Here is a 24,128-nt window from a genome sequence, read left to right as displayed (position 1 = left end):
TCTGCATGGGGAAGCGGACGACCGCAAACAACAATTTTGCTGTTTGGACAGATTTAACCCAAATTTCTTAGCCATCTAAGTTCGAGGGGTTCCAATTAAAATCCTTAGTGGCTTTTAGAGGGCTTTAAACTATGTGACAGATAACTGCAACATAATTTTATTTTTTGGTTACAATAACTACAATATAGGTTAAAAAATGAAATATTAAAGCACAAAAACCTATGCTAATGGTGTCTTCTTCTTCATTATGCTTCAAGGACTAAGTTCTTCATCTTGAGTCTTGAAGGCTTTCCAGTTCAAGCTTGAGACAATCATTCTCTTTTGTTCCAAGATGCTTGTATTAACTCCAACATGTATGCTCTTTGATGTCGATATATGTATGGGATTGATTGGACTTTCACAATCAAACATGTTAGTAATCCCAATATCATCATCCAAGGTTGTTTCATCACCAAAACATAGAGGCATGGATCCTATGATCAACAGTTACTTCATTCTGGGAATGATGTGTCTGTATCGAATGAGGGTGGGCCTTGGTGCAATGATAAGGTTGCTCCATTGTGACCAAGAGGTCATGGGTTCGAGTCTGGAAACAGCCTCTCTTCGAAAACAGGGGTTCAGGCTGCATACATTATGACCCTCCCCAGACCCCGCAGTGGCGGGAGCCCTGTGCACTGGGTACGCCCTTTTTATATATATATATATATATATATATATCTATCTTGTACATTGCATAGATATTACACTATGTAGATACTATATATATTTTCTTTTAAGGAAAGTTACCATTACTTGACAGAAAATAAAAGAATTTTCTATGAAAATTTCTGCAAAATGAAAATCATGTGATTTTACCAAAGCAGTTAAACTTGAACTTCCCCCGATTCTCAAACCCTTGCTCCAAGATAAAGTCAACTTTGGAAATAAACAATGAATGAACCAACTCAGGACATAAGAATGCATCCTCAGCAAGTACTAAAACTAAATCTATCCCAAATAATGGTAAATTCTTTTAGATCCTGCTGGGATGTCATGCCTTTAACTTTGATGCCATTTGATCACTAAACCGACATTATATTTTTTTAGGAAGTTTCTAGCAGAGTTAGCAAATCCTTATCAAATACATTTTTTTTCATCCCTTCTTAAAAGAAAAGAACAGAACTAAAAAATGTTGACATCCATAATTAGGACCATCTCTTTTTTGTTACCTCCTCACCTTCAGATTGCATTGCTCATTCTTGGTTGAAAAAAAAACTTGTTTATTAAAAACTAATTATCAGTTTCCTTGTCAGATTATGGTATATCTGACTCTTTTGACTTAGTGAGAGGCATCACAGTTGTATGGTCAGTTTGGAGATTCGCTAGGTTCAGTTCATGGATGAGAAAGTTGCCTTTTATGCAACCCAAGATCATTTTATATTTTTAAGGGAATCTCCACATATGCCAAAATCCTAACGCATTATTTTTTTTTGGATGAATAAATATCAATTACCAAAAACCCCAAAGAGGGGGGGGGGAGAATATACAAGGGCGGAGAAGAGAGAGAGCCAAGAAAGAGCCTCCCTTAAGAAGAAGGGAGAGGCTGAATCAAGGACTCGGGTAAACCCCAGGAGACAACAATGAGCCTGTTCCTTGGGGTATCTACAACATTGCACTGAGGTAAAACAGAAAGCTTGGGGCTAACGCAAAAAAGGATGGTTTTCCAAATCTTGTCGTAGGGGCGAGAGTTGGAGGTCCATCTGCGAAGGTTACGCTCCATCCAAATGTGGGTAATAGTAGTGTCAAAAGCAAGCTTACCTACAGTGTCACAAATCGAGGAACCTGAAAAAGTCTTATCGACCTAGAGCCATTCCTTGGAGAAGGGAATAGATCTTCTACGGCGAGGCCAACGCATGCCTAAAACCTTTTGCCAAATGAAAGAAGAGAAGGGGCAAGAGAAAAAAAAGTGGTTAATGTCTTCAGAGCCATTCCAACAAAGGACACAAGAGGGGGGACATGTATATGTCTGCGGATAAGGAAGTCTTGGGTTGGGAGGCAGTGGGTGAAGGATCTTCAGAGGGTAAAGCTATGGCGGGGAATGTCGCTTTTGAACCAAACAATATTGAACCAAGGGACGGTAGGTGCTCTATCTCTAGGAAGTTCCAGGCGGAGAGGGTAGTGAATAGGCCATTAGGGGAAGGGAGCCAAGTAACAGTGCCGGAGGGGAGGGACTGGCCAACCGGGAGGGGAGGAAGGGAAGACCAGAAGGGGCAAAGGGCTGGGGGGTGCGGGGTGGGGGTAGACCAAACACCATGGAGGATGATGGAGGACACAATGAAACTTCTTGGAATGCCCGAGGAGTGAATGGTTCTAAAGCCCACAAAAGGAAGAAGAACACCCGAAGGGTGCCAATTATCGAGCCAAAGGGAGGTAGAGTTACCATCTCCTATTTTGGAGGAGATTGCCCTAATAACAAAGGGTCTAAGGGCAAGAATTTTACATTAGACCCAAGAAGAGTCAGGAGAAGGGGAGACCGACCAGAGAGAGTCGTGCTTTAGAGGGTCCGAGTAGATCCACTTGACCCAAATACTATCATGCTTGGACAGAATTTTCCAAATAAGCTTGAGGATGTCCACAGAGTTTGAATCTTTAATTCTCCTCAAACCAAGGCCTCCTTCCTTTCTGGGAAGAGATAGAAGCCCAGTTGAGGGGGTGGAGGAATTTGGTTGAGTCTGATCCTTTCTAGAGGAAAGCACACATAAGGGATTCAAGGGCCTTGATGGTTGATTTTGGGAGGCCAAAGATACCGCACCAACAGATGTAAGAGGATTGGATCTGATCAGCTCAAGGCAGCCTGCATAGGAGAGGAGCTAGCCTTTCCAAAGTTGGAGCCTTTTACGAATTGAGTCAAGCATGGGGGTACAATGGTGGCTTGACAATCTGGCGGGGATCAGAGGGAGACCCAAGTATTTAACTGGAAGCTGGCCGAGGGAGAAGCCAGTGAGCTCCAGGAGGTAAACTTTGCCTGAATCCGATAAACCAGTAAGGAAAAGCTGGGACTTGAGCAGATTGATGTGAAGGCCAGAGAGACTCTCAAAGAGCTGCAAGGAAGAAAGGATGGAAGAGATGGAGGAGGTGTCAGGCTTAGAGAAAATCATGAGGTCATCAGCAAAAGCAAGATGAGTGAGCCAATCCTAACGCATTTAGATAGACTGTATTATATGGATCTAGTGTCCGTCAAAATGTAACTAAAGATGCTTAAATAACGTAGGTGGATGTTTCAATTCATATACATTTTTTGTCAAAGCTGTCTGATATGTAAGCAGTATGATATAATATATTGACTGTATTTGACTCTGTTACATGCATTTTGTGTTTATCTTAACTTTGAATTCAGGTTTTACTGCACTCTTCCTTCCCAGAGTGAAAAATTATTGCGGTGTCATTTTGTACCATTCTGGTGTATTAAATTACAAACTGTTCATGCATTGGTCCTTTTGGCCATAGTTGTCACGTGCCAAAAAACCAAGGCCACACCAACAAGGTGCCTTGAGAACTATGCTTTCGGCTTTGATTAAACAAGAAAACATTTTCTTTTCCTGTTTCATTGAACCATTAGTCTGGAATGTTTCTTCTTTAATGACCTGTGCTGGCATCCTTTATTAGTCTGGGGTTGTAAACAACCTTGGGCTTAGGAATGCAAAACCTTTTGAAAACCAAATTCACAGTGAAGAATTATAGAAACCAGATCCAAGAGAAAATTCAATATAATAAAATCAGATCATCTTAATGGGTCAAAACTTTGGTTGAAGGATGTTATGGAGTAGAACAATTCTAGAAATTCTGGTTCAGATCTGATGGTCTGATCTGGAATTAGGGAAGTATCTTACTGATGATAGGATTCTAGAATAGGGTTTCCAGAACAAGGAATCAATCTCAGATCTTAATGGGATCAAACCAGCAATCAAGAGAGATCAGAATAAGTACAGAACTTAGCAATATCAATAGAATATCAGTGTAAAACGGAAACCAGAGATTGATTCAAGTATAAAAAGAACCTGAGAAATCAGATATGGAAAAGGACTATGTTAAATCAATATCAAAATCTTGAAACCAGGAAGGGGTTGAGGGTCAGATCCAACCAAAATCAGATTCAGGAATTTGAAGATTTCAGGCAATCCTACTGTGGAAGGACTCCTTGAAATTGATGTAAAAATAGGGTTTTGAATGTTGATTTTGAAAACAGAACTTAACAATGATTAACTGAATTCAGATTTGAAGTTAAGAACTTAAATACAGCAGCCAACAGAATAATATGAGTTTAGAACACAACTCGAAAAGAAACTTGCTCAGGAATGGAGAAGGTAAGATCTAACCTGTATTTGATTAGAAAGAAAAGAAGAAAAGGAGGGAATATGACCTTGGAATCACTGCCAAAGGCCTCGATTGGAATCACCACCAATCAACCTACTGAATCACCACAATAGGGGCTGAAACTGAATCATCACAGAACCAAAGACAACAAACCAAATTCATTATTCAAATTCGTGTGTACATGGCTGTAGCCGCTTACAAACTTATATTGAAGGCTCAAAAAAACAGACTCAAAACTCAAAGAAGGGAAGGCCTAAACCAATCCTGAACTTATAAGGTAACTTAAACTAACTAGGAAACTAAAGTAATAAAGAAAAGAGACTGAAATAAGGCTGGACTCTTAGAGACCTATTTTACCTAACTAGAACACATAATAACAAATAATTAAAGAAATAGGACTCAAACTAGACTACAACAACAACTCAGCCTTATCCCAACTAGATGGGGTCGGCTACATGGATCATTTCAAAACAACGTAGGGAAAAACTGAGGTCCTCACAAAGAAAAGGAAAATAAGAGTAATGCAGAATAAAAACAAAAAAAAAAAAAAAAAAAAAAGAAAAGAAAAAAGAAAATGAAGAAAAAGGATAGCTCATTACATCAGGAAAAATCCCAGCTACAAGGTGTTGACAACGTGGATCCTGGCCCTCCAATAGGACTCTAACTAGACTAAATAATATAATATATCCCGTATTCAGAATTTAAATCCTAAATAAGAGCTTGTAAAAGAAGCCCTTTACATCAATAAACCCAAAAATAAAAGGCCTAAGGCCAATAAAACCCAACTAAGGACCAAAATAAAGTCTTTCAAGGCCCGATAGGTCCAATTGGACAATCTTAACTGCATCAATCCTTTTAGCATACTATAGTTTTGTGTGAGTACTGATTTATTAGCCATCACTTTCATTTTTTCCTTTTTCTTTTTTTTTTTTTTATTGGAAAAACTTGGATTGGTATTTCTAACTGTTTCCTCGAATTCATTGGTTGTTCAAATCCATTTTTTGTCTCAACAACTTGTAGTTAAAATGTTAAATCCTTTGGTTGAGTGGATTTATTTTATTTAGTTATTTTTTCCATGATGTACTTTGATGGTACCATTGGCTTACTATGCATACCCTTTGGATGCTACAGATGTCTACTCGGAGAGGTAGTACTGAGGTCCATGAATTTGAAGGAAGATTATTGGGTTCTCATGCACACTTTAAAGTGACATCGGTCATTGGTCATGTCTTCAGGTCTTATTTTCTTATTCATGTAACCCAATATCTCTAAATGCCATTCATACTGCTTAATCTAATGACAATAAAATGAACTTAAGTAGTTGTGGACCAAGGTTCTAAATATCGGGATCGGGTTGCTGAGCTACTCAGAATAGGCCGAGTCTGATTCACCCATTTTCCTTCTGGAACCAGGCCAAACTTGGTCAAACTCAGGTTGGATTAGTCGAGCTAACTAGGGATTGGTGGAGTCCAATCTCTCTACCCAGTCTGCATTTTAAATCCTCATATCTAGCTGAGTTGCCCATATTTATACTCTTAGTTTTATGTTAAAATTTTTGTATTATTCTCAACATGCCACCTAATATATTATCACTATTAAAATTTTTTTTCTGCCTCAAAAATAAAAGTTTGAGCATGATTGTTTAATATAAGCTTCATTAACCCCTTGGGAGTTGGAATTTTGAAAGACAAGTGCAAGCGCAGATAGCAACAACATATTATCATAGTGTTACATCTTAATACTGATATGTTATATATAGATAATTGTCAGTAATTACAATCTGTATCATCAATGAACTTTATAACTGATTGGATTGGGTGTTTTTTTGGGGGGCACTTTCTCTTTGTGCAATATGTAGTGTGGATTTTCCTCCAAAATATCAGGACTGGGGAGCTACAGATCCTATGGATCTTTTTAAAGTTCCTATTCTTAAGGCAGAAACAAACCCAAAGGTACGACTTTTTTTGTGGCATCATTTCTTGATTCAGGCAGGTCTCACTAGTTAAAATATTTTACACAAGAAATGCTGTTGCTTTCTGATTGTACATTTATTAACAGGCTTGATTTACTTTGTCTTTTATTTGTAAAATATTTTCATGTTAAAAGTGTGTTACTAGACTGAGATATCATCTTGAGTTTGTAAATGGCCCATTTTTAATGCATAATGTTTCTTTTGCCTAACCATTTGATTAAAAGAGTGAACCCAGTGCACAAGGCTCCCGCCACTGCGAGGTCTGGGGAGGGTCATAATGTATGCAGCCTTACCCCTGCTTTCGCAGAGAGGCTGTTTTGCCTAACCATTTGATTGCTTACAAAAATTGGGGGTTGGAGAATGAGATGAACGAGTGCTAGAGAATGCTAGTGATTGATTTTTTTTTTGTTTATATTTTGAGCGGGAGGAAACTATAGCGATTAGAATGCTCAAGATCATACAGTACAGACAAGGTCTATGTTTTTGTGTTGGTCAATAACTCTTTCTGGACAGTGTGTGCCTTTATGAGTAGATGGTGCTAAGATTCTAGGAGTCTTCCATTGGGTGGTCATTACTCTTGGAGCGGTGGATAATTTTCAGAGGAAATTATCAGAAAATCTAAACTTCTTTCCATGCATTTGGTGCAGACCCGGGTTCGAAATGACCCTTATTGGGTTGCTTGTGGACCCACCCAAGCAAAGTAGCACTCAAATTCAAAGTTGATGGCAAAACAGTAAATTATTTGAGGTTTTATAAGGACAATGGCAGAATTGTAATTAATCTGAAGTTTATAATAGGATTGCAGTCTTGTAATTATTTTGAAGTTTTAAAGAAGGAATGACAGAATTGTAAATTATCAGAATTCCAAAACATAAGTAAAGGGTTCAACGTGTGGGTAGAAGGGTATTCTTTGAACTGAATCACTTAAGGTGGGGGTAAACAGAATAGCATTAATGCAACTAGGGGTTTAGTATAAATAACAATAGTGTCCGTACCTGCAATTTCAGAGGATTATATCTTCATCAACCTTCGACAGAATAGAAACCCAGAAATTTAAAACGAAAAAACCAGCAAGCTTCGATGGAGAGAACTCCTTCTGCAACTGTCAGATGAGCCTGAAATTTCAGGCGTAGGTTCACCACTAGAGGTTTTACCTATTCCACACAAGCAGCACTCCAAATAATAGGTCAAGCATTAAAGAAAATCCCTGCAACTCAGATCTGGCAGTAAACAGGGAAGCAGGACTTGATCTCCAAACAGAGGTTGATTTGAGTTGAAGAAACCCTTGGATTAGGATCTCCTATGGGAGTACTGCCTTCGGTTAGGATCTCAGGTCAAGTCCAAAGTGTAGCAGGAAGTTCGATCTTTTTCTTCTCAACCTGGTAATATCAACGGTAACAGTAACAGTAACTGGTAAGAAGAAGAAATCAGCAGAGGGAGGAGATGCACGCGAGGCTCTTGGCAACCATCGGTTAACCCAAAACAAAATTTTCATTATAAAAACTCTAATCCCCATCGTTGGGTTACATGCCCTTTTATAAAATAAAATTCCTAATCCTATTCTGAAACTGAAATCATAACTAGACTCTAATTCTATCTAATTTAAAACAAAAGACAATAAAATTGGACTCTTAGTTGAGTTTTAGGTTGTGAATGTGGGTGATAGAAAGAGAGGAAGATGAAGGAGAAAGAAGAAGAAGAAGTAGACAAGAGAGTAGAGAAGAGAAGAGATCGATTGTAATGGGTTGTGTATGAGAGAGATCTCTCCACACCTAGATTACTTCACTAATAGAGTAAAGAATATTACATACACCTCCCTAGGGAGGTAAAAGATAAGAAAAGGTAAAAAAGGAGAAAATACACAATAGGGCAACTAGACAAAAGGCTAGTTCCCAAACTACCCTTATCATATAACTTCTAACAACTCTAACACTCCCCCTCAAGCTGGAGAATAAATGTCATGCATTCCCAGCTTGCATAGGAGAGTACCAAACTGAATAGAGGTAAGAGCCTTGGTGAAGATATCTATCAGTTGATCCCCAGTCTTCACAAAAGGAGTATAAATGCAGCCAGAGTCTATCTTTTCCTTGATAAAGTGTCGATCCACTTCAATGTGCTTGGTCCTGTCATGTTGCACTGGATTGTGGGCAATACTAATGGCAACCTTGTTATCACAGTAGAGTCTCATAGGGCCTTCAGTGTCATATTCCAGTTCTTGAACAAGTCTTTTCAACCATATGAGTTCACACACTCCATGAGCCATAGTTCTAAACTCTGCCTCTGAACTGGATCTGGCTGCAACATGCTGTTTTTTGCTTCTCCAAGCAACCAAATTACCTCCCATAAAGGTACAATAGCCGGAGGTAGATCTCCTGTCTGTAATGGATCCAGCCCAATCAGTATCAGTGAAACCTTCCACTCTCAAGTGATTGTGCCTTGCATACAACAGTCCTTTCCTTGGAGAAGACTTCAAATATCTGAGAATGCGATACACAACATCCAAGTGGCTACTCTTGGGGGCATGCATGAATTGGCTCACCACTCTCACTGCATAAGAGATATCTGGGCGTGTCATAGAAAGATAGATAAGCTTCCCTACTAGCCTTTGGTATTTTCTCGCATCAACAAAAGAAGGACCACAATCTTCAATAGGAGAATTTGCTGGTTTGCAGCCTAACATCCCTGTCTCTGTCAACAAATCAAGAACAAACTTCCGTTGACATATGTTGATTCCTCTCTTGGTCCTTGATACTTCAATTCCTAAGAAGTACTTCAAGGGACCCAGATCTTTGATTTCAAACTGTTGAGCCAAGTAGTTTTTCAGTTTATCTATCTTAGTTGTATCATCTCCAGTGACCACAATATTATCAACATAGACAATGAGGGCTGTGATGGTACCATTGCCCCCGCTTGGTAAAGAGAGTGTGGTCAGCTTGGTTTTGGGAATATCCATTCTTCAGAATAGCCTGCCGGAAGGGCTCAAACCACGCATTTGGTGACTGTTTGAGGCCATATAGTGCCTTCTTGAGGAGGCACACTTTCCCTTCCGCTGAAGACATTTTGAAGCCTGGTGGGGTTTGCATGTACACTTCCTCTTCCAAATCGCCATGAAGAAAGACATTCTTCACATCCAATTGATATAATGACTAATCTTTATTGGCGGCCAATGATAAAAGAACTCTTATGGAGTTGTGCTTAGCAATAAGAGCAAATGTCTCCTGATAGACAATTCCATAGACTTGACTGTACCCCTTGGCCACCAACCTTGCTTTGTATCTCTCAACAGTACCATCAGATTTATATTTGATTGGGTAGACCCATCTGCATCCAACTGGGACACAACCATTCTTCTCAAGTGCCATCATCTCTTCAGACATGGTTTGTCTCCACTTTGGGTCAGACATAGCATCGGTAACTTTCTTTGGAATAGAAGCAGTAGAGAGGGTAGTAATAAAGGCAAGACCTGTAGGAGAAAGAGCATCATAGGAAACAAATTTGGCTATAGGATTAGTACAAGCTCTTTTCCCTTTTCTAACAGCAATAGGAAGGTCTAAATTAGATGGAGTAGAGGGGATGTTACCTGATGGAGGAGAATGGATCTCAGGATGTGGATCCAAAGAGGATTCTTGGTAGGTCTTCTTACTCTTCAAGCTTTCACCTCTTTTGTACCCAATGTGGTAATCCTTCTCATTACCCTTCTCATTACCAGAACCACTTTCAACAACCAATTTTGTATTCACACTTGCTTGATCATCAGTATCAACTACATTCACAGTTCTGTGTTTTTCAATATCAAGCATAAAAGGAGAGATAGGTAGAGGAGAAGGAAGGAAATCAACAGCCTGTTCACTTCCACAATTCTCCCCCTGAAGAGGATGTTGAGAAGGTGCAAAGGAAGGGATAGATTCAAGGAAGGTGACATCTTTGGAGATAAGGCACCGGCGAGAAGAAGGGTGATAGCACTTGTAACCTTTGGTAGTAGAAGAGTACCCAAGAAAGAGACACTTGAGAGTGTTGGGATCAAGTTTAGTGTGAGCGGATTTGTTAACATGCACATTACAAACACAGCCAAAGACTTTAGGAGGAAAAGAGAAAGCAGAAACTTGGGGAGATAAGATGTCTAAGGGAGATTTGAAATCAAGAAGCTTGGTGCATGCGATTGATGAGAAAGGAAGTAGTGAGAAGAGCTGTAGACCAGAAGGTCTTGGGAACATGCATGCCAAACAAGAGACTACGGATAACCTCCAATAAATAGCGATTTTTCCTCTCAGCAACCCCATTTTGTTGGGGTGTGTCAACACACGCTAGCTGATGGATAATGCCATTATTAGTAAAGAAGGTTTGGAGGCCACTAAACATGTAATTATCAGACCGAACAATTTTGATTCGAGTATCAAACTGAGTAAGAATCATTTGATAAAAATTCTTAAATGCATCACAAACATCACTTTTATGTTTCATAAGAACAGTCCAAGTAGCAAGAGAAAAATCATCAACAAATGACACAAAGTAACGATAGCCAAATAAAGAGATAGTAGGGGACGGTCCCCAAACATCAGTATGCACAATATGGAAAGGAGCGGCAGTTCTATTACCATGATATGGATATGAAGAACGACAGTGTTTGGCAAACATACATGGTTCACATTGAAAAACATGAGAAGAAGCAATAAAAGGAAATAAATGAGGTAATTGTTTCCTCATTACAACAAAAGATGGATGGCCAAGATGACGATGCCATAACATAACAGAATCCACAGAACTACTATCATCACGTCCACACACATAGGACTAAGCTGTGGGCAAAAAAGGTTTAAAAAGGTAATGGCCTTGCTCCTCATGTCCACTACCAATAATCCTCTTCGTCACCAAATCCTGAAAAAGACAGTGAGAAGGAAAAGAGGTGACACAACAGTTCAGAGATTTAGTCAAATGACTCGCAGATAAAAGATTAAGTGTAAGGTTAGGGACATGAAGAACAGAAGTCAGAGAAATGGATGATGTAACAGGGATACTACCCTTACCAGATATGGAGGAAAGGGAGCCGTCAGCCACCCTAACCTTATCCTTACCAGAGCAAATGGTATAGGAATCATAATAATGGGATGTACCAGTCATGTGGTCAATGGCCCCTAGAGTCAATGACCCAAGATTGGGTTGCAGTAGAAGCTGAGGTGGAGACTTGCAAAGCTGAGGATGAAGAAGAGCTGGCTACTCTGGGTGCATGAGATGTGCTTAGCTATGACATGACCCTGCGAAACACTGCATCGGCCAAAGTGGAGTCATCCTGTGTAGCATCTGCCTCAATCATCACAGAGTGTGCTGGCACCAATTGGCTCCACTGCTCGGTCTACCTCACGGTTAGGCCCTTGGCCTCTACCACCTCCACGGGTGTCATGGAAAGAACTTGAATTGAGAGATGACCACTCAAGAGATGATGCTGGTGTTGGTTCCATAGCAACACGCCGAGTCTCCTAACTCTGTAAGTAACTACAAACCTCACTAAGGGATGGAAGGGGGGACTGGCCTAAATCCTGGAGCCTGATTGGCTCATAGTCAGGGTTCAAACCACCAAGTAAAGTGAAGACACGCTCCTTTTCAAGAGTCAGATACACCTTTGCTTCATCCTCTGGGTTGGTCAATTGAAGATCCCTGTAGTGGTTATACTCCTCCAAAAGACCAAGAAAAGCATTGTAGTACTCAGAAATGGTCCTGTCGCCTTGCCTCATTGAGTTAACTTTTTGGTGAAGCTGATAGACCTTGGCAAAGTCACCCACCCTATCAAATGTCTGGGAGACACAGTCCCAGATTGCCTTGGCAGTTTCCTTTCTTATAAACCTTCTCCCAATCTCGGGCTTCACGGAGAAGATTAACCATGTCATGACTGTAGAATTTTGGGTTTCCCATTTCTCATAGGTGGGTGAATCAGGCTCTAGGGCTTTAATATCACTTGTAATGTACCCAAGTTTCCCTTTGCTCCTAAGGGAAAGCTTCACAGAGTGTGACCAGTCCAAGTAATTAGTGCCATCAAGCTTCATAAAAGAAATCTGTAGATGTGTGCTCTCATAAACCAACTGAGGAGCTGTTGGGGTGGGCTGTAAATGAGCCGAACCAAGTCCAGATGTAGCTGAATCAACCATATTGTAAGGGAAATGACACTTGACCATAAACTTAGGTATCCAAATAAGGTGGGGAGTACACACTCAACCCAAAAAAATTCCAGCAAAGAAAAAAATAGGTACAAGTTTCACCAGACTTCACCCAAACCCTTTCCAAGAAACAAAACCAGCTCCAAGACTTCAAATAAAGGTACCCATAGCACTCCAAATGCAAGAAACAGAGGCAGCAACATTCATGATTTTACCTGGGCAGAAAGGAAGGCTCCACGAAAAAGAGATATGCTCTCATAAGGTCCTCATTCATCAAAGGAGAGCACATGGGGACTAACCAGCACCCTTGTACGATTCTAAGCAGCCATTCCAAGTGCCAAACACAGGTCGAGAAGAGGAGATACAAGATCTGTAGAGAGTAGCTGGCGGTGACTTTAGAGGAAGCTCCGAAACTTCAAAACAGCTTCATATCTGCAAGGGTACTTCGATAGAGCGCAGAGATAGGTTTCAATCATCTAAATAGGTTGTAAGAAACTTATTCCATGCTCCTTCACAGCTTGTTTACATAGAGGTCTCCTCTTTGGAATCCTAGGGTTGAAGGGATTCCAAAGGGAGGAAGAGAAGAGAAGAAAAAAGGGATATGACTCTCAAACCTCAGTGCTCTGATACCAAGTTGAGTTTTAGGTTGTGAATGTGGGTGGTAGAAGGAGAGGAAGATGAAGGAGAAAGAAGAAGAAGAAGACAAGAGAGTAGAGAAGAGAAGAGATCGATTGTAATGGGTTGTGTATGAGAGAGTTCTCTCCACACCTATATTACTTCACTAATAGAGTTAAGAATATTACATACACCTCTCTAGGGAGGTAAGAGATAAGAAAAGGTTAAAAAAGGAGAAAATACACAATAGGGCAACTAGACAAAAGGCTAGTTCCCAAACTACCCTTATCACATAACTTCTAACAATTCTAACACTCTTACCTTCTTACTAACGACTCTAGAAGATGAGAGTAAAATAAAAGGAAAATTACATTATTATCCCTAATTAAAACTACGCCTAACTGCATCAGCATTTCTTTTGATAGGATGTTTTCGTCTTGATTTCATATAAACTGACCATTTCTTCTGTTGTTAAGGCTCATATTTGCAGGCATTTAAGCCAAGAAGCTCGTGGATGTGGGCATCTGGTGTTATGGTTGGACTGTGACCGTGAAGGAGAAAATATATGCTTTGAAGGTACCATTTAATTAATTAATTAATTTTTTCTGATTAGAAACAATACCACAAGATTTTCATTAAGGTAGTGGAAAACTAATAATGGAGGAAAAAAGAAAAAAAAAAAATCCCATTAGAATTGTTCAACGCACGCAAAAATATATGAATTCTTTAATAAAAAATAAATTAATCTTCATGTATTAGAGTACGCCGGTCATTGTTTTTTGGATGGATAAAAATTTCATTACCAAAGAAAAAAAGAAGGGAGAAGGGAGAGACAAACAGAACAACAGACAACTTACAAGTCCCTGTCTTTACACAGAGGGAGGGAGGCAAGGGCCTGCAAAAGAGAATGGGAAAGACCCCAAAAATCTATATACAGACTAATTCAAGGGGACAAAGCTAGCAATAAACTAACATCAATAAGATCATATCTGGACTTTGCGGACCCTCACAAGAGATTGCGCTCAAACCAGAAATTGTAGATAGCTGCAATAAATGCAGGCTTGTCCACCATAACAGATCAAAATGACCCTGCAAAGGACAAGACCATGGAGAACCAATCTCTAATGAAGGCCAAAATCCATCTTCACCAAGGCAGCAGAGGACAGCGTACTGGAGCTAAAAACGAGATTGTACTTTGTCCTGTTTGGATGAGGTATAAAGATCTTGAGAATTCCAGATGACCCTCTGATTCCTCAACAGGCAGGGATGCTAGCAGCAAGAACCTCTCAGGGTTGGGCAGGGAAGAGGCCAGGTGGGACAACTTCTTGGGATACGACCAGGGGATTTTATGGTCGGCTGTAAAATGAATGGGGGAGCGAGGGATGATCAAGGGTAGGAGGGGGTGAGGGGTTGAACAGAGGGAGGAAGAAGAGCCCAGAGGATTTGGTGAACACGAAGGGTTATTGGGTAGATGGGACGGGTTGGTCCGTAATGGCTCCACATCCACATACGTTAACTTAGTGTTGAACGGGTGATGGGGGTGATTGTGGCCCAGGCCCAGGGGGGAGGGAGAAATGGTCTCAGAGAGAACTGGTCCAGATGTTGAATCGTTAATAGACAAGGATGAGTGTAGGATCTTATAGGCAACTCAAGAGGGGGTGAATTAGGTAATACGGAATCTTACCCCAAATTTTGAAATTCTTTTCTTGCTATCTCACAACTTCAACAATTGTTAGTAAAAAAAATCACAGCTTAATCAAATGGAAGAGAGAGAGAAAGAGAGCACACACCAACTTTATAGTGGTTTGGCCCGGCCTCAATCGTCCTACGTCCACTCTTCAAGCCACTGCTTGGAATCCACTAAACCACTCTCCTTAACAAGGTTGGAGAAACGCCTTCACACAATGATCACCACAATGATCAACCAATGATAGTTTTTCAGGATCTATCAACCTTCTCAATGATCATCACCGTGATCAAACCACACACAATGATCACCACCGTGATCAATCCACAATCACTATAAAGTGATAAACCAAATGGCTAAAAAGCCAAAATACAAATTACCTCTTAGAAGGCGGATATACAAGATATAGCTTAATCAATCAAATCCCCTTTGCTCAAAGGCTCTTTCTCAATAGCTCACATGATTTTCCAGTTTAAGCTCAAATAGCTGTGGAATATTCAACTTTTAGCTCAGCAGAGTTGCCTCATAGATTTTCCAAAAAGCCTCCTTTGAAAACTCAGTAATCCCCTGTTTATAGAGGAGGATTCCAACAATCAAAATTCTAGCCATTTAGCTCTTTAACGGCTCTATTTTTAAACATACTGATCGACTACTAAACAGGGCTGGTCGGCCGCTCTCATGTAGACTGAATTTGAAACACCTTTCATATTCTACCAGTTGATAGTCTGGTCAGCCGCTTTGTCGACTGTCTGCATAATGGTGCTCTCGGTAACCATGGTGCTTGTTCCAGTCGGCCGCTATGTGCTCACCGGTAGATCGCAAACATTCAAACCGGTTGGCCGCTCCATTGACCACCAGTGCAATTACAAGCCTTTTACCATTATAAGCCCATATAATTTGGACAAATCTTCCACTTGATTAATATACCATGCCAAGTGAACCAAAGTAAGGTCCATGAGGTTACCAAGGGGCTTAGTGAAGGTTCATGATGGATATCTAACATAGTTTTTGGACACTAATCACCACCTATCTTGGGTATTTCAATTTAGGTCTTTAGGTGATTAGATGAGCTTTGAGCACACGGTATCTTTACATCCTAGGATCATAATTCAGAATCAGAGTGAGGAGAATAATTGACTTGTCATTAATGACAGCGGTCCACTTTATTTATGATGAGAATTACAGCCCCAAGGGCAAACTAGTCCACTAGGGAAAAATAATAGAATAAACAAAACCCTAATGTAAAGAGAAATTATTCCAATCCCACAGTTCTCAACACTCCCCCTCAAGTTGGTGCGTTAACGTCCCAAATCTTAATGGGGTCTTAGGCACTGCTCTCAAGAGTGCCGACCCAGAAAGTCACAAATAAACATGTAACAGTAGTAGCAAAAGACCCAGTATCGCATATTACACAGCGGAAGCATACAAGTTAAGTTACATTAAAAGAGTTATTTGTACATTGGTGGCAAGTATTTACATTAATGTACATACAAAAATCTGTTTACAACATTCAAAATGTCACTTTTTTTTTTGGTGAATAAAAAATCAATTACCACAGCGAGGGAAAGGAAGGGGGGAAATATACAAAGGAAAGAGAGGGGGGGGGGGGGGAAGAAAGATACAGGCCAAAGACAAAACTAAGAGGGGGACTGGGGCTGTAAAAGAGCACTATCTAAACCCCAGGAATCAACAATATGCCTATTCCTTGGGGTGTCACAAAAGGGCTTTTGGGGGAGTAAACTAGGCTTTGAGGAAACATCCGAAGAGATGGCTTTCCAAATCAAGTCAAAAGACCGGGAATTGGAGTTCCATCTCCTAAGGTTCCTCTCCATCCAAATGTGGTAGAGAGCGGTGCCAAACACAAGCTTGCCAACAGTGTCGTAGATAGAACAGCCAGGGTAAGTCATGACCAGCCAGAGCCACTCTCTAGTAAAGGGGAGGGGCCTCCTGCTGTGAGGCCAAATAAACAATAGGGCTTTTTTCCATATGGTAGAGGAAAAGCGGCAAGCAAAGAAGAGGTGGTCAATGTCTTTGGGACCGCTCCAACAAAAGATGCAAGAAGGGGAAACAAGGATTCTTTGGTGGAGGAGGAAGGCTTGGGTGGGAAGATAATGGAGGAGAGGGGGGCAGACTTGGGGATGCCAGAGGAGTAAATTGATCTAGCTCCAAAGAAATTATAAAGGACCCCATTAGGATGCCAGGGGTCAAGGCAGAGGGAGATGGAGGATCCATCAACAATTGAAGAGGAGGTGGCTCTAAGAGCCAAAGGGTGGAGATGGAGGATCTTGCGCCAGACTCAGGAGGAATCCGAAGGGGTGGGGACGGTCCAAATGGAGTCATTTTTGAGGAGATGGGAGTAAACCTAATGAACCCAGATGGAGTCATGCTTAGAGGAGATTTTCCAAATAAGTTTCAGAATACCCGCAATATTGGTGTCTCGGATACGGCGGATGTCGAGGCCTCGTTTAGATTTGGTAAGGCAGATGGATTTCCAGTTGACTGGATGGAGGAATTTGGAGGTTTCCTTCCCTTTCCAAAGGAAAGGACAGAAGAGGTTCTCTATGTCTTTAATGGTGGTTTTAGGAAGGCCAAAGATTCCACACCAATAAATATAAGATGATTGGAGAACCGATCTGATGCATTCTAGCCTACCAGCATAGGAGAGAAGTTTGCCTTTCTAGAGCTGGAGACGCTTGCGGTTATTGTCGAGCATGGGGGTGCAGTGGTGGCTAGAGAGCCTAGCAGGGATGAGGGGGAGGCCTGGGTATTTCATTGGGAGGGAGCCCAGGGAAAAGCTCGTCAGGTGCAGGAGGGTGTCTCTATCGGAGTCTGAGGAACCAAAGATAAAAAGCTTGGATTTAAGAAGGTTGATCCTAAGACCGGAGTGACTTTCGAAGAGATGAAGGGAGGACATGATGGCAGAGATAGAAGAGGGGGAGGCTTTGGAGAAGATCATTAAATCGTCTGCAAAGGCCAGGTGGGTAAGATTGAGATACTTGCATTTGGGAATAGGGGAGATAAGGTGAAGGTCAGTTTTGGCTTGGATGCTCCTCAAAAGGACTTCCAGTGTTCCAGGGCCAGAGAGAAGGGGAAAGGAGAGAGGGGGCAGCCTTGGTGAATCCCAACTTGAGAGGGGAAAAATCCAGCGGGGGATCCATTGACAATGACAAAGAATGAGGGGGAGGAGATGCAGGCAAAAATCCATCTGATGAAAGCCGGGGGAAAGCCCATCTAGGAAAGCACATTGTAGATGAAGTCCCATCGGAGGGAATCAAAAGTTTTGTGAAGGTCAATCTTCATAAGGGCAGTGGGCAAGTGGGGTTTTCGGTCAAAACCACATGCTATTTCAGAGCAGAGGATGATGTTATCCGCAATGCTCCGGCCATAAATGAATGCAGATTGGTTGGGGCTGACCAAAGAAGGGATGACTAATTGGATTCTGTTAGCCAAGATCTTAGCAATGAACTTGTAGAGAAGATTGCAAAGAGAGATAGGTTTGAAGTCAGACAGATTAGAGGCTCCATATTTTTTAGGGATGAGGCAAAGAAAAGTTTGATTGACCTGGGCAAGGTGGCTGGGATTAAAGAAGAAGTTGCGGACAGCTTTGAACAGATCCTCTTTGATATGATCCCAGCAGCTAAGGAAAAAACCCATGTTGAACTCATCAGGGCCCGGGGCTTTGCTGGATTTATGGGACAGGATAACCTTGGAAATCTCATCATTAGAAGGGATGGCAAGGAGAGAGCTAGCCAACGAAGGGGGGGACAAATTTGTTGATTAGGCCAGGGGGAAGAGGAGAGGAGGGGGGAAGGGGAGGGTTAAAGAGGGAGGAGAAAAAGGAAGCAGCCTCACACTTGATGTCGAGGACAGAGGTAAGCTGGGATCCATCGCTAGCAATGAGCAGAGTGATAGAATTAGAGTTCAATCTGGCTTTTAAAGATCGATGGAAGAAAGCCGTGTTTGAATCACCAAGCTCCAACAACTTAATACGGGATTTCTGGCGGAGGAAGCTTTCTTCTTGAGATGCGAGGGAAGAGAGCTCTTCAGAAAGCTTTTTCTCCTCCGCAGCCAGCGAGGGGTTGAGCGGATCCAATTGAAGGCGGGATTGCACACTGGCCAGGTCTAACTATAACATCCCCAGATGTTTTTTAGGCCCTCAAGCTCCAACTATATTCATATTTTGGAGCTGTACAAGCCTCCTCTCCTGTCTCCTCATTTGAAAAATATCAGCATATAAAGGGATGAGCTGAAAGCCCAATGTTGCAGGAGTTGGATTTTTTGAAGAGTTTCAGGCTACCAAATCGGTTGATGCAACCAATTTCAAGAAGCGTAAAGACAAGCTTCGAGTTTATGATTTCTTGGCAGGCCTAAATATTGAGTATGATCAGGTTCGTGCGCAGGTTCTGAGTCGTGACCCTTTTCCTATTGTGGAGCAGGCTTATTCTATGATTCAGTTTGAAGACAACCGCCGTTCTGTTATGCTTCCACAGCCCATTTCGACACCTCCAGAGAGATCAGCTCTCTTTTCTGGCAACCAGCCCCGTGGTGAGCCCTCACAATTTGGTGGTTCTTCATCTGAGAAGGGCCAGAAAGCTCCTGTGAAATGTGACTACTGTGGCAAGGAGTGTCACACCAAGGATTTCTGTTGGAAGTTGCATGGCCGGCCTACTCATGCCTCTGGTCGAGGTCGTGGTCGTTCCAACCAGACTCAAGCTAACGACATTGAAACCGTCGACCCTGTTCTTGGTTCCTCTTTGTCTTAAGATGAGCTTAGTGCCTTCCGGCGTCTTCTCTCTCGTATGGATCCGGCTCAGCCTGCATCGTCCGCATCTGGTGTTCCCATTGCTGATTCTCACCATGCTAGTTTAGGTACTCATTTTGTTGGTCTATGTGCATCCGCTGCGTCTACTGCTTGGATCATTGACTCTGGGGCTTTCGGTCACATGACTAGTTCACCGGGCCAAGGTACTAAAACTCGGGTCTCGGTACCAACTCGACTCTTGGAAAAACCGAGACGTGTCGAGATCTCGCCGAGTTGGTGTATTTTTTTTTTTTTCAACTCGAAGCCTCAGCTTTTGAGACCCGAGATCTGAGATCTCGCCGAGATATTGCACTTTTGAGACTCGTAGGCAGTCTCGTCTCGGCTTTTCCAAAAACCGAGAAACTCGGCGAGATCTCGAACTATGCACCAGGCTTATTCTTTCAATATTCTCCCTGTTGTGGTAAAGACAGGGTTCACACGGTCCTCCTCCCCTATATTTGAAAAGGATTTATTTAAGTACTCTCCTACAATGTCTCTTTCTTCTGTTTTGTATGTTCCAAATTTCTCTGCTAACCTTTTGTCCATTAGTAGTCTTTCTTCCAATCTTAATTGCAAAGTCACCTTTTCCCCCTCTCATTGTGTGTTTTAGGATCTGGGGACAAGGGCAACGATTGGCTCTAGTAGAGTGCAAGGTGGTCTGTATCTGCTTGATGAAGGATCAACTTCAGTCTCTGGTCAGGCTCTTCAGACAATGTGTCCTCCTACCGGCTCTAACTTACTACAGTGGCATAGGCGTTTGGGTCAACCCCCCCTCCCTTAGGAACATTAGTTCGCATTTTTCCTTCTTGCACACATTGTAAATCGAGTGATTTCTTTTTTTGTGAGGCTTGTGTTTTAGCCAAGCAAACTCGATCCTTTATTCTAGTTCAATTAATAAAAGTGTCACTCCTTTTTCGTTAATTCACTCTGATATTTGGGGTGGTAGCCTGAAACTCTTCATAAAAATCCAATTCCTGCAACTCAACATAATACTATGACCGAGTAAGTTCTTTCTGCTTCAGTTCTTGGACCTTCTTGCGGAGTTCATAGACCTGGCATCGTTCCCAACCTGGGAGTATTTGTCCTGGGCAGCCTTCCAAATCTTGGCAGAAGAATCAAGATGGAGATAGCTTTGGGCAATTTGAGGTTGCATAGAATTGACAAGAAAAGCCATAACCGATGAATTTTCTCATTCCCATTTATCAAGAGTTGCACTTGCAGTAGTAGGTTTTGTTGCATCTCCAGTAAGGTACCCATAATACCCATGGGATTTGATAGATATGCAGCATGAGCGTGACCACATTAGGTAATTCGTGCCGTCCAGTTTGATAGAACATACTGGGAAGGAAAAATAATTTCCCTGAGTAGATCCTTCCTTCCCAGTAGATGCAGTAGAGATCTCAGAATTCTCTGGCATGATGATAACCTGTTAGAGCGTGTGGCTTTTAATCACAAGAGAGAACAAAAAATATTGAGTAGCAAGGTTTCTCCAAAAAATTCGAACAGCAAGGATTGGCCCTGAAAACCGATGAAGCTCTGGTGAAGAAAAAGCAGGGATTGGCCCTGAGAAAGTCACATAAAAGGGTGAAGAAGAGAACTAGATCATGAACCAATCCCAAAGAGATTCACACAAAAAATAATGGAGCAGCTTTTAACACATCACAAGAGAGCTGATCGATCTAGGGGAGGGACCAAAAAAAACCCTCGGTGGCCTATAAAGAACCACTGAGGGTGGCGGAGGAGGTGGCGCTAGAAGAAGATAGAGAGACCGAGAGGGAGGGAGACGGAGAGTAGTGGCAGCGGCAGTGCTAGGTGGAAGGGCTGGTGGCGGCAATGCTGGGGAGAAACTGAGAAGGAGAGAGAGAGAGAGAGAGAGAAGAGGAGTTGATCAGGGTTGTGGATCCCTAGGTTGATCCAAATCTGATACCATGATGAATTTGGGAAAAATATGACTTGTGTCTTATGTGACACAGGCCCTCTTTATTTATAATATGGAGGAGAACATTTTATAATGAATACAACACCAAATTACCCCTATAAGACAATAAGACAATTCTACCCTTGTCCCCATTTACAACAGTAACGGTAATTTCTTCTGAGACTTGGTATACAATGCATTCCTCCTATCATTTCAACTGAAATATTTTGCTACATTTCAACCGAAATTTTGAACCATGCATTTAGAATTGTATTACTTTATCAGGCTCATAAGCAATAGTGCAAGGTTTTTCTTATCACTGTATTGCCTAGCATTCATGTCTGAGGGATGAGATACCAAATTGGTCTGCTCCATGGAATCCTGTTGTTTATTCACCCTTTTAGGGCTATCTCCCAAGTCAAGGCCTCATATATTGGAGGGGAATGGGATTTCCAAATAATTTTATTGGGGAAAGGAAGGATTGGGATTTGGAAAGGTCGAGGGGGATTCTGGATTGCGAATTTGGGATCTGGTGATGTAACTTGGTCGAATATTATGAACTTAGGCTTGTGTCTCTAGAGATTCATATGCATACTGATCTCTAGCGAGCTCTTGTTGCTTTGTTTGTGTTGATAATCTAGATTGAAGTTATTTTGACCAAGACTATTCCTATTCCCCCCCCCCCCCCCCCTTAATTTTACATTTAATGTGACAAGATAATTTTCGTTTTATCATCAATATTGTTCCTGTTACCAATTTATTGTTCTTATTATCATCATCTGCTATAGTAGTAGTTGTAGCAGCAGTAGTAGTAGTAATATTTTGAAGGACTATCTTGGCTACATACTGTATTTTGTAACCTGTGCTATTTACTAATTAATGATTATTTTAGATGTTTTAGTATATCATTAGATATTAGAATGGACACTCTATTAATAATACATTAACATGTACGTTTGGCATGCCTACTTTGGTGTGTGCTTGACATTTAATCTCTAACAAATAATTTTCTTTGGATCTTGGCTCTGTAGATCATTACAGTAACCTTGAAATGAACTAATAAATGATATTTTCTGAATTTTTAGTATACTTTTAATTTTTAAAATACATGTTTCTATAAGCATTATTAACATGGGTTTGTGTGCATGCCTGCATGAGTTTGTTTCTGTTATAAAGTTAACCTATTATTTGTAATACTTATACATTTATATTAAATGATCTACAGATCTAGCAGGAACTGCCCCCACCTATTGGTGGACAAACATAGAGATATCTTAATATCTTAGTGCTATCAATCAAATAATTTCTGTGTCTAATACCAATATGCTGAATTTTTCAGTCATTGAGTGTACGGGCTTTAATAGAAAGGAGGCTGGGCAAAGAGTTTATCGTGCTCGATTCTCTTCTGTGACTGAGAAGGATCTTTTAAAGGCCATGGATAACCTCGTAGAACCAAACAGAGATGAAGCATTGGCTGTAGATGCACGCCAAGAGATAGATTTGAAAGTTGGAGTTGCATTTACACGGTTTCAGACTACTTATTTCCAAGGCAAATATGGGAACCTTGACTCCAGAGTCATTTCGTGGGTTCCCTTCTCTCTCTCTACTCAGTTTTTCTTTTCTGTGTTCAGGGTGCTTCTTGTATATATAGCGTGATTATTGTAATTTTTTTCCGCTTACTCTTGCTCTTTTTAATTCTTTTGTTTTTTTGGGTGCGGGGAGTTGGGACCTAAAGATAGATCGAATCTAGTAAGAGAAAAGAGATTTACAGCAAGAAGAAGAGGAAGGAGAGAAGAGAAGAGAAGAAGAAGAGAAGAGAATGGGAGAATCAATTGTGTGTTGAGTCATCCTCAACACACATATTTACTTCATTAAGCACTTTTAAGAATTACATGGACCTCCCTAGGGAGGTAAATAGAAATAAAAAAGAAATAACAAAAAATACAACTTAGCCATGTCTAATAATAAGACAATGATAGAACTACCCTTATATACTTATTATAAGAATTCTTACCACTCCCCCTCAAGCTGGAGAATAAATGTCATACATTCCCAGCTTACACAATAAGGTACTAAATAGACTAGGAATGAAACCCTTGGTGAAGATATCTGCTACTTGATCAGCTGGCTTCACAAAGGGAGTACAAATGCACCCAGAATCGAGCTTCTCTTTGATGAAGTGTGGATCAATCTCAATATGTTTGGTTCGATCATGTTGAACAGGATTATGGGCAATGCTTATAGCAACTTTGTTCTCACAATAAAGTCTCATTGGCCCTTCAGTTTTAAAACTCAAGTCTTGAAGAAGTCTTTTTAGCCATATAAGCTCACACACTCCATGAGCCATGGCCCTAAACTCAGCCTCTGCACTGGATCTGGCTACAATTGGTTGTTTCTTGCTCCTCCAGGTAACTAGATTGCCACCCTCAAAGGAACAGTACCTTGAAGTAGATCTCCTATCAGAGACTGAACCAGCCTAATCAGCATTTGTGTAGCTTTCAATCTGCAAATGGTCATGTCTGGCAAATAGAAGACCTTTTCCTGGACAGGATTTCAAGTATCTAATGATGCGATACACTGCATCCAGATGTCCACTCCTGGGAGCATGCATGAACTGACTCACCACTCCAACT

At 41.2% G+C, this 24,128-nt stretch overlaps 1 protein-coding gene across 1 annotated transcript in view; it reads left to right on the top strand.

The window, feature by feature from the left end:
* The first annotated feature begins 5,463 nt into the window (after nucleotides 1–5,463).
* LOC122658766 (DNA topoisomerase 3-beta) overlaps nucleotides 5,464–24,128 on the top strand; it is a 94,728-nt gene continuing 76,063 nt past the window's right edge. The window contains exons 1-4 of the mRNA XM_043853872.1: nucleotides 5,464–5,588; nucleotides 6,212–6,305; nucleotides 13,566–13,665; nucleotides 22,835–23,078. Coding sequence (XP_043709807.1) covers nucleotides 5,476–5,588; nucleotides 6,212–6,305; nucleotides 13,566–13,665; nucleotides 22,835–23,078 — 551 coding nt within the window. The 5' untranslated portion in view covers nucleotides 5,464–5,475. The remainder of the gene's footprint in view (nucleotides 5,589–6,211; nucleotides 6,306–13,565; nucleotides 13,666–22,834; nucleotides 23,079–24,128) is intronic.

Source organism: Telopea speciosissima, chromosome 4 (assembly GCF_018873765.1).
Source record: "Telopea speciosissima isolate NSW1024214 ecotype Mountain lineage chromosome 4, Tspe_v1, whole genome shotgun sequence".
NCBI lineage: Eukaryota > Viridiplantae > Streptophyta > Magnoliopsida > Proteales > Proteaceae > Telopea > Telopea speciosissima.
Note: the sequence above shows the minus strand (reverse complement) of the source record. Positions and strands in the feature narration are given on the sequence as shown.